General features: G+C 38.3%; 1 protein-coding gene across 4 annotated transcripts; it reads left to right on the top strand.

Moving 5' to 3' along the window:
* Positions 1 to 716: 716 nt before the first annotated feature.
* Positions 717 to 9,686, top strand: LOC143864250 (uncharacterized). Of its 4 annotated transcripts, none has more exons than XM_077375155.1 (13): positions 717 to 869; positions 1,335 to 1,622; positions 2,493 to 3,169; positions 3,265 to 3,354; positions 3,429 to 3,671; positions 3,752 to 3,976; positions 7,291 to 7,402; positions 7,487 to 7,657; positions 8,273 to 8,475; positions 8,566 to 8,656; positions 8,744 to 8,787; positions 8,955 to 9,036; positions 9,155 to 9,686. In XM_077375155.1, the coding sequence occupies exons 2-12, from the start codon at positions 1,361 to 1,363 to the stop codon at positions 9,021 to 9,023; spliced, it is 2,187 nt and encodes a 728-aa protein (XP_077231270.1). In that variant the 5' UTR covers positions 717 to 869; positions 1,335 to 1,360; the 3' UTR covers positions 9,024 to 9,036; positions 9,155 to 9,686. The 4 variants fall into 4 exon arrangements, with proteins under 4 accessions (XP_077231270.1, XP_077231269.1, XP_077231268.1 ...); XM_077375154.1 differs by having other exon boundaries at positions 9,144 to 9,686; XM_077375153.1 differs by having other exon boundaries at positions 8,735 to 8,787.
* The last annotated feature ends 1,218 nt before the right edge of the window (positions 9,687 to 10,904 follow it).

The following is a 10,904-nucleotide window of genomic DNA, read 5'->3' as shown; positions in this document are numbered from 1 at the left end:
TTCCTCCTTATCATATAGAGATGGATATAATACCATACGGGACTCTAGGCAATTTTGTGGAAAGTCATTTTGCAGCTTATTTTTTGTAAGAGAGAACAGACACCTCATAGCAAATTTTGTGTGTTATTCAATTAATTTATTTAAGGTAGCTATTCTCTCATAAAAAGGTGAGCGGCAAATGGCTGCTCGCAAAATTGCCTATCAAATTCCAAATGTGAATTTCCGCAAAATGACATCTGCAATGGACGCTAGCAAGATCTCGTATTTAAAGTTTGTACAACCATTATCCGACGGGAATTGCTAGCGTCCATTGCAAAAGACCAGCCACCTCGTGAATGAAGACAACAGCTTTTGTCTTCATTCACGACGTGGCTGGCATGCGACAGACCAGCCGCAAAATCCCTTTTGCGATGGACGCTAGCAATTCCCTTTTATTACAGAGGATCTCCTAGGTTTGTGTATTTAAAGAAGGGTTACCGATTACCTTTTTTAAACCTGGTTTTCACCCTAGTTGATCCCGACCGTCTATTATATCGTGCGGTTGACCAATAAGCGACGAATGGATTTTAGCTACGTCGCTTCGCAGGTGAACCGGCCTCGGAAACCAATACTAGCTCTGTGCCTCTGTTATTTATTTATCCAGGCTATTGATATTTGAACTACCATGTTTTAATAGTTGCACAAATTCAGCTTGTCTTTTCTCGCAGTGTCCGTGTCTCACGTCGAGAAAACCTAATCTCCCCCACTTCTTTTATCATCTGTTCTCAAACCCTCAAAGCTCCTCTCTTTTTTTTCTTCTCTCTCGTATTTGAAGATCTCGCGAAGCACCGGGGATTTCTAGGGTTTTCTCTGCAATAAAGGATTTCAGGGTAACTAGAGCTCTCTCAATCTGCTCTCTTTTATCGTCGTCTATTCTTCAACCATTTCAGAACGCGCATTAACAGAACACGAGTTCTCGTTCTATCTTAGGGTTTTTCTAGGGTTTGTTTAGATCTCTCTCCATCTTAAGGGTTTTATAGGGTTCAAAATCTACTGCTAATTTTCGTTTTCTTTCTGTTCTCTTGTTTTTCTGATTATTATTTTACGATCTTGAGACGTTTTTAGGTCTGTGTGTTCGGCAGGATTTGAGTAATGAAAAAAAAAAAAAAACCTCTCTCAATCTGCTCTTTTATATTCCCTTATTCTTCAACCATTTCAAAAACGCATATAAGCAGAACATGATTTTTCTTTCTATCCTACGGTTTTTTCTAGGGTTCAAACTCCCCTACTAGTTTCCATGTTCTTTCTTTTTTATTATCTATCTGATTATTTTATGATTTGAAAATGTTTTTAGGTCTGTAAGCTCGGCAATTTTTAAGTAATGAAGACTAGAAATACTGATACCCCCAAAGCCGGGGCTACGAAGAAGACACCGCCGGTTAAGAAAGATGCCGAGAAAACTCCTCCAATGAAAATTGAAGCGGCGGAATCAACACCAAAGGCATCAGAGACTAGACCAGTTTCTTCGACTGCTGTGAAGTCAGCGAAAAGCACCGGGAATACTAAGCAAACAACTCCGAAATCCGCCCCGAAGACTGAAACCACCCCAAAGACTGTAACCACCCCGAAGGCTGATACTAAAGGTATTCCTTTAAACTTGGATCGTGTTGTTTTGTACCAGTGATTTTTTTTTTTGATAGGATTATACGAGTGAATTTTCTTTCCTAATATTTTCTCTCTCGGGCATTTTTAGTTGGATTGGATTTCAATCTGATATGTGCATATTCTTATTATGTTTATGCGTAGTTGTAATGCAGTTATTATATAGTTGTGGGTATGTGTATTAAGCCCTGTTCATTTCAGATTGTGACAACAGATTGTAACGCCCAAACCTATTATTGGGTTCAAAATTAAACGTATTTTTGAGCCCAATAATAGGTTTGAGGCCTACAATTGGTTGTCACAATCTGAAATGAACAGGGCATTAGGGTTTTTTTTTGATGTGGTTGGAATGTGTTTTAGGGTTATGGGTGTTAGTTGTTGCTTGTGTTATGTAAGTGGGTTAATAGGGCAGTGATGTGCCACTATCTTTATGCTTGCATTTAAGTAGTGTATTCTAATGAAAATAGGGAGAAGCTTGCAATCAAGAAAGAAACTTATGTGTCCGGAGAGTCATGGTTCCTCTCAAATTGAACCTCTAGAGGTCCAGGTCCGGTTGCCTTGAATCAACCCTTCCCCTCTATTTTTCTATCTTTTTTCCTTGTTTATTTGTGTTTCATCTAATTCGGGACGTAACACAATCATATTTGAAACTGAATTATAATTATTCTAACTGAAAGTGCTGCATTTGCGACAAGAGGGAGCTTTTGATTCTTATTAGTCCAGTTGTTGTTTTTGTCATTATCTCTGATTCATTTCTGCTCTATGAGTTTGTATTTTCAGTTGTTGGTTTACCCATTTATTTGGTTGTTTTTGGGTATTTTTAAGTGTAGTTATATTTGCTTTGTGTATAGGGGAAGAAATTGCAAATGAGTCCAAATCTGCAGGGAAAAAGCCAGTTAAAAAAACTAAGTCCCCTTCTGCAGCAAAAGTTCCTGCTGCAAATAACGCTAAAGCACCCACACCCAAACTAGTTGAAGCAGTGAAAGTGGAAGAGAAAAAAGAACTTGTACCTGACCCGGTGAAGGAAGTAAAAGATGAAGTATTAAAGGATAGTCTGAAAACTGCTGTGGTTACAAAGGAGCCTGACGACATGGTTGATGTGGAAGAAGATTTCATTGAGATTGACGATGGCAAAGATGGTCAGCATGAAGTGGAAGAGTATGGTTTTGATGAAGAGATGGAGGATTATGGTGAACAAGAGGGATTCCAAGACCCGGACGACCAAGAGTGTGGAGAAGAAGAGTTGGAGCTAGATGGTGAAGATGGGGGGATTGAAGACGAGCAGATGCAAATTTCGGCTCTTGCCAAGGCGAGGAGGCTTAAGAAAGAGCAGGAGATATTCATTGGCGGTCTGGACAGGGATGCTCTGGAGAAAGATGTGGAGAAGGTTTTTGAGAAGTTCGGAGAGATTGTCGAAGTTCGGATGCACAAGAATCCCCTGACAAATAAGAACAAGGGTTTTGCATTTGTGAAGTTTGCTAATAAGGAACAGGCTGCACGGGCTTTATCTGAGCTGAAGTCCCCCATGGTATCAATTATGTTTGTTTTCTATCGAATCTTTAGGTATAACTAAAGGTTTTATATCACTTTTAAGATCTGCATTTTAATGATCTTTGTTGGCAGATACGCGGGAAGCGGTGTGGCATTGCGCCTAGTGAAGACAATGATACACTATTCTTAGGCAACATTTGCAACACATGGACGAAAGAAGCTGTAAGATTCTAGAGGCTACACCTTATTTCACTATGTGTGCTATATCATTCTTTGCTGACCCTCATAGATTGCAGATCAAACGAAAGCTAAAGGAGTATGGAGTTGAAGGTGTTGAAAACATTACTCTAGTTGGGGATACCCAGAATGAAGGATTAAGTCGCGGCTTTGCCTTTGTTGAGTTCTCATGCCATGAGGATGCAATGCTTGCATATAAGCGACTTCAGAAGCCCGATGTTATTTTTGGCCATGCAGAGAGGACTGCAAAAGTGGCATTTGCCGAACCAATACGTGAGCCAGATGCAGAGGTTATGGCTCAGGTCTGATAAATATTATGGAATTTGTTGCTTATTCAATGTTAGAATTCCACATTTTCTTTACTTTTATATCTTTAACGTAGGTTAAATCAGTATTTGTGGATGGGCTGCCTCCATATTGGGATGAAGACCGAGTAAAAGATCAGTTGAAAGGTTATGGGGAAATTGAGCGCATTGTGTTAGCTCGAAACATGGCGACTGCAAAGAGGAAGGATTTCGGGTTTGTCAACTTTACAACTCATGAAGCTGCTCTTGCTTGCATTGAAGGTGTAAACAACACAGAATTGGGTGATGATGGAAAGACAAAGGTACCCTTTTGTTTTATTTGACACCACTTTTTGTTACATGGCTGCTTTTCAGATTTTACTGTTTCAAGTTGCTTGCAAGCTGAGCTCAGAGAAATGACATGTAGAAGTTCTGTTTTCTGCATTATTTTCGTGTGGATTATTAGCTCTTTGGATGTTGATTTTCCTTTCAATGATCAGAATATCTTCCTATTTGATAAGCTACTGATATTTATTTTTAGACTGAAACACTGCAAGCAGAAGTTATATATTTATCCTGTTACCTACCTTTCTCCTATTTTATACAATTATTTTGAGTTCAAATTTGTTACTCTTATTTAGAGGGAAATGATATCGAAACTGCAATGTTTTGATAAGATGCGCGAAGCATCTTATCGTCTAGCATTTAAAGGGCTGTCAGAAGGATTTTACAGTTCGCAAAAATCTCTTATGAGCTCTTCAAATACTAAACGACAAGATGCTGCACGCATCTTATCAAAACAATGGAGTGCTGAAATCATTTCCCTATTTATATCCTTCTGGTGACCATGTCCTTCACTGTAAGATGATATCGACTCTTTCATGTTTTGAAGCACCGCTGTTAGGCACATAAAGCTGATATTAACTTCAACCGATCAGGTCATCCATATGATTTATGCATTCTTTTACCGTAAACAGGCTAAAATAAGAAGCTTCAAACTCTTTTTTTGGGGTAGTTGCATCTTGGAAATGAGTACAAAGCAGGGACGGGGCCAGGAATTCGCTCTGGGTGTTTGTGGGTGTGTGTGTGGGTGTGGGTGGGTGAGGGTGTGGCATTGGTTTTATACAATAATCAATAATTTTTTATAAAGTAAAAAAATAAATCAAAAGATCACACAAGTCAACGAGAAAGCTTTGTAAAATAATCTTAAAAAGCTCTGCAAAGAAGAAATGGACTATTTTGGTTATCTAGGGACTTTGACAAAACTTCACAAAGAATAACATTCATATCTAATAGCTGAGATTTCTGATTTCAAGTGAGGATTTGCTAGGCAATTTCTCGGGAAACCATTTTGCGGCTCACTTTAACTGGAGAGAACAGCCACACAGGCTCACTTTTTTAGCAAATTTTGTCTTATTCATTTAATTCGTATATGAGGTGGTTGTTCTCTCCTGCAAAAGTGAGCCGCGAAATGGCTTTCCACAAAATTGCCTAGCAAACCCCTTTTAAATAATATAGTAAATGAAAAATAAGTATAATGAATCTGTTTTTTTTTAACAATTATATCCATCCAAAGTTTTAAATAAACTAGATTAACGCAAATCTAGGCATGGGGCTATTGATGAACTTATGCTTTCCCCCAAAAGAGAAGAAATAAAAAGCTAAAACAACTAGAGAAGAAAATTGGTCAATATTAACATCGAACTAATGGCTAAAAGTAGTGGGTTCCACTTTGAACATCCATCTAATGCAATGTTGCATGGATTCTTTGCCCCCCTCTGCCGAATCCATGTCGACACGTCTCTGCATCCGAATCGGACATGGATTCACTTGGGACACAGTAGCCATGTCCCGCACGAATGCGAATTCGATTTATCGTTGACTCTTTTGCAATGCGAATCCTATATATTTTCCCCTTAAACGTATTTTCTTCTTAACTTTTTTTATCTGAAAGCAACCCATACTCTTTTAATAAAAACCCTAGCGCCTCGACCCTCGAACATCGACCCCCTTCCTCCTTAAACTCTCTTAATACAAAACTCACCTCAACCCTCTACCCTCAAAATTTTCATGAATATATATGCATAGGCACACACACAAATAAATAAATAAATAAATAAATAAATAAAATAAATAAATAAATATATATATATATATATATATATATATATATATATATATAGGAAAAGGATTGTACGCTCGAGGGTACCAAGCTTATGGTACGCTCGGGTGCCCATTCACATGTGGGCCCACTTTGTTAGGATGATCCAAAGCATTCATTTGAAAGGCCCTTACATAAATGGGATGTATACCAAAAATCAGCTCCATAGGAACATCCTAACCCATCCATTTGTGGAGGTCAAAATGGACAGACACTGTTTGTCCACAAATCTGCCCATTTTTGCCCTCCACTTTTGGAGGGGTTAGGATGATTCAATGGGGCTGATTTTTGGTACACCCTATCTATGATAGGGCCTTGCAAATGAATGCTTTGGATCACCACAAAAAATGTGGGACCCATGTGATTGGGCACTCGAGCGTACCATGGTACGCTCGAGTGCCCAATCTCATGTGGGCCCACTTTGTTAGGATGATCCAAAGCATTCATTTGAAAAGCCCTTACATAGATGGGATGTATACCAAAAATCAATATATATATATATATATATATATATATATATATATATTTAAAATTTTCGAATCCGAATCCTACTTTTGGGGGTTTGCGGAGTCTGACAGCTTGATTCCGTGTCGGATCCCGACACGCAATCCGAATCCATGCAACACTGATCTAATGGCTAAAAATTAAGGAAAGTGGTCAATCTTAACATCCAGCTAAATGGATTTTTGGCTAACAAATGTGGACAATCAAAAAATTCTGGCAAAAAATGGTTATAATAGTTTTCAGATAGAAGGTGTTGAAGAGATGAAAGCAGGGGACTGCATAAACCACTAGTTAAATAAATCTTGCAACAATTAAAAACCATATTACGGCTCTACCTGTTTTTCTGTTCAATGGCAGTAAGTGGTTATATCAGACAGTGGTAAACAGTGATAATGATATCACAAGTCTCCAGAGAAAATAAAAAATTAAATAGTAGCTCGTAGTCTTCTCCTAAACCAAACAAGAAGAAACAAAGATTAACAATCCCATGGACCAATACCTCTACTCATATGTGCGAGTGCGACTAACCGCCTCTCATCGGAGGTTAGATCACCTTGCTATTTTAAATTTTAAATGTTGCAGGTGGATCTTATTTTGAATAAGCTGTTCTTTACCTATATTATCACCTGAATATGCATAGGAAAGGGAAAATTATCATCTTGCATATTTTTTTATTACTCTTACCTTCGAATGACTGGCGAATAATATGTTTTTCTCTAGACTTGTCAATTGATACAATTGTCAAAATCTTTGAAAAGGCTTTCCTGGATATAGTTATTTCTATTCTGTGGATTTTTAAGTATCCCTTCTCACCTTTGCCCTCTGGAATTTTTATTTGTGGATGCCTCCTTTAATTGCGTACATGCCTAAGCAGAGTTCCCTAAGATTGTTTTGCTCATTTGCATGCTAAATTTGCATACTTCTCTGTATTAATAGGAAGTATAAATTTGTATTTTTGACATATTGAACCAGATGAAAGCCAGAGCAAGACTTGCCAATCCTTTGCCCAAAACTCAGGCTGTGAAGGGTGGAATGCGTGGTGGGTTTCGAATTGGACGCTCTGGTGTTGGCTACTCTAGGTTTGGTAAGTTTTGTTTTTCTGTTGTTTTAATCTTCTCTTACTTTTGTTGGTGTTTCCATCGTTAATTTTCTTCTCATTGCTTAGCAGGGAGAGGATTTGTACGGGGTAGGCGTCCTTTTGAGAGGGCAGGTTTTCAGCGTGGCAGGGGTTTTCATCCACGTGGACGCGGTCGAACTGGAAGGTTCTCTTATACCGATGACAATGATACGGAAGTCACACATTCCGAGTTCCGTGGAAGGAGGCCCTTTGGTGGACGAGGTTATTTGATGGTCTTTTGACTACTTATGTGTGACTGTGTGTTGTGTTTGCATGCATACTTGCTTTTCTTCCGGTCCCATGCTATGTATGGGTGTAAAATGGCAGGCCCCATAGCATCAAAACATGAGGTCTAAATTGTTGGGCCCCACCTCATAAAAAACATGATGTGTAAAACGGTGGCCCCATCCCATCAAAAGGTGTAAAATGATGGGCCCCACCCTATGCATGGGTTTGGGTGGAGATGTGGGCCTACCCTATCATAGCATGAGGCGTAAAATAGTGGCCCCCTCCATATGCATGGGTTTTGGTATTGGTAGAGATGATGGACCTACTAAATCAAGTGTAAAGTGGTAGCTCCCACCCATGCTATGCTCGGGTATAAGGTGTTGGGCCTCACCCTATCAAAACAGAAACATGAGGTATAAAGAAAAAGAAAATTTCAATAAGAATTTTTCTTGGAAAGAAAATGAATGACAATGGAAAGAAACATGGTTAGTATATATACTATAGATATGTAGATATACAAACCCGGAAGTGTGATGTAAAGTTGTAGATAGTTTATATTAACGTACTATTATTTTTATTATTACGGTCATCGTTCTTGTTCTCAAGCAGGAGGGAGAAGAGGTTCTTTTGGGAGTACTTCTGGTGAAGAAAGGTTTGAACTGGATAGGCCTAGGCATGGTGCCCAGTCCAGGGGGTATTCATTTTCCTCAGAAGGAGACTTTAACAGACCTTTTGGTAGTAGACACCTTGGGGGTGACTCTTATATGTATAGTGACGGCGGTCATGGCATAAAACGACCATATTCTATGATGGTAAGTGGAAGTGCTTAATATTTACTGTATTTTGGATCACTTTATAAGTTTCACTGCTTATGGTAATTAACTTGCACATTGCGGCTTTAGGATCACGAATCAAGTTACTTGGAGTCTGGGAGCAGATTACGCTCTCGCTATGATGATTCTGATCTACTATCTCACAGAACACGTTACCGAGGTTTGGGATCTTTCATAAGCAATATCTGATATTTGTATGTAATTCACGTGTAATTTGTGATCTAATGTTTTTTTCTAGATACTTCAGGAACTGGAAGTGGTAATTATTCACATGACTATTATGGTTCGGATGTAAGTATACAACCTATATTTTATAATTAATCCTATTTCTAATTAATCCTAGTGTGATTATATGACTAAAATGATGGTACCTTGCCTTTACATTGTTTGGTGTTTTCTACTATTTTTTATTTTATTTTTACATTTTCACCAGTCTTGTTCTTTTGTCATTATTACAGTATGGTGGTAGTACATATTCATCTCTATATGGGAGTGGACGCTCGCTGGGAGGTGGCTATTACTATTAAAGACAGGCTTCTGGTATATCAAATTTTTGCTGTCATAAATAGTCCACCTTTTGTTTTGCTGTGATTTTATGCATATTAGTGTTAATGCTCACTTAACTATTGTTTTTGTTTTGTTGCAAGTTGTCTTGCAGATTTGGGCGTGGTATTGCAGAATTATGGGCTTGATGTTTCGTAAGGCAAAGTAATTGGCTTTTTTTGCGTCACTTTTGAAATGGCAGCGATATGAATTTCTGCTGGTTTGTTATTTCGAATCTGCTGTGTCTGGTCCTGGTTATGTCTCTTAGAGTAACTTTTCTGCTAGACTTATTGTAGGGTCTGAGTCTACGTATATATGCAAGAGGCTTCTCAGGATAACCTTTAAATGATGGTTGAAAGAAGTACAATTTTTTGTTTGTCGGCATCATATAATGGTACCAAGTATCGAATGTTGAAGTCAAGTTGGAGATGACATTTCTTGTGTTAATGATTAAATCCTGGTATGGTGGTTTTATGTTGGTGATCTGTTACTGGAAGCACTTGAGAGAACAAATCAGGTGACTGTAATCTTTGGATGTCAAGTTATTGGTCTTGTTTTATAACCGGAGATGCAAAACTTTATACACCTAATAGACTCTTGGAGTGAATCATTCAATAATAAAAAAAAAAGACTCTTGGAGCCGTCAATCATATTAGTTATTTCCATTGTGGTTATTATTGTGACACATTGAAAAACAGTTATTTTGATGTTTAAGCAAGCAATTTTATTTGCTGAATCAGATTATGGGGAAAGGATGGTCGTACTCTGATCTTCTTATGGTCACTTAAATGAAAATGAGGGGGATGGCTGTTGATGTTCCTTAATATTTCTTTAATATCAACATTGACATGGGTGTATCATGAGGCAAGGATTTTGATATGGCTCTCTGGGATACATTCTCATGCGCTGGAAAATATTTTCGATCTGTTTGTGCATTTTATCCACAATACCACAGGTGTCCTACATTTCTTTGAATTGTATATTTCAAACATGAGTTCTTTTTTATGCTTACCAGAAGAAGAGGGGGCCAGTATCAGCTGGGATGATGTTTCTTGGGTACGTCTGGTACACACTTGTATGCAGTTCAAATTCTTATTGAGAAGGATATCTTCCCTTTTTTGGCAGTTTTTGTGTGCACTGACTGTTGTCTCTTAACAACTTAATGAGTTGAAACTCTTGATCTCTGCCGGGAAAGCTCAGTGTGATGTTGCGGAGAGAGCCTCTGTATAAAGTTGCGAATTAATATGACGAGTCTCCTTTATGTCGATGAATCCCTCTGGACCCTCATTTTTTTTGTTTTGAGAAGCTACATCATGGATTGCAATTGCCTTTCTGTTTGGTGCATCGGATTAGGCACCTTAAGCTGCGATATCGGAGCTGTTTCATTTGGGAAATTGGTTCAAATCATTGATAGGATTCAGGCCTTATGTAGTTGCTTTGACTGGTTAGAGACTGGTGAATTTCTTTTGGTGCCTTACATGATCATTTTCCTCTGTCCTCAAAAACTTTATCTCGGCAGTTCTGATGGAATTTTGAGGCGTGGTTAAGTGATTTTGTGGTTGGCATTAGGTTTAGTTTGTCCGTCTGGATATAATAATGTCAATTAGATCTTGTATTTACTTCCTAATCTAGATGCCCATTAGTCAAAAGCTAGATGCCAACTTTGTCAGGTCCTTTTGTTCTCTTTTGGTACTTAATATTAATGATTTGATGAAGACGTGCATGCTCTGACGGCTGATGAACTGATACATGCTGTGGTTGAATATTCTGTGCATGCACTTAAGTTGGTTTATGATGACTGGATCCTAAGATAGAAAGATCCAGTTTTAAGATGTTGGGATTCTTCAAATTCGTAGTACTCATGA

The sequence above is a fragment of the Tasmannia lanceolata genome, unplaced genomic scaffold, assembly GCF_043159265.1.
Source record: "Tasmannia lanceolata isolate RefF3 unplaced genomic scaffold, GAP_Taslan_0.1 ptg000048l, whole genome shotgun sequence".
In the NCBI taxonomy this organism is placed as follows: Eukaryota; Viridiplantae; Streptophyta; class Magnoliopsida; order Canellales; family Winteraceae; genus Tasmannia; species Tasmannia lanceolata.
Note: the sequence above shows the minus strand (reverse complement) of the source record. Positions and strands in the feature narration are given on the sequence as shown.

Bases quoted from the DNA above. Each gene is read 5' to 3' on its own strand.
- LOC143864250 (XM_077375153.1), top strand. From the start codon at position 1,361: ATGAAGACTAGAAATACTGATACCCCCAAAGCCGGGGCTACGAAGAAG. The intron at 3,170-3,264 runs GTATCAATTATG...CTTTGTTGGCAG, and splicing joins CTGAGCTGAAGTCCCCCATG to ATACGCGGGAAGCGGTGTGG. The intron at 3,977-7,290 runs GTACCCTTTTGT...ATATTGAACCAG, and splicing joins GTGATGATGGAAAGACAAAG to ATGAAAGCCAGAGCAAGACT.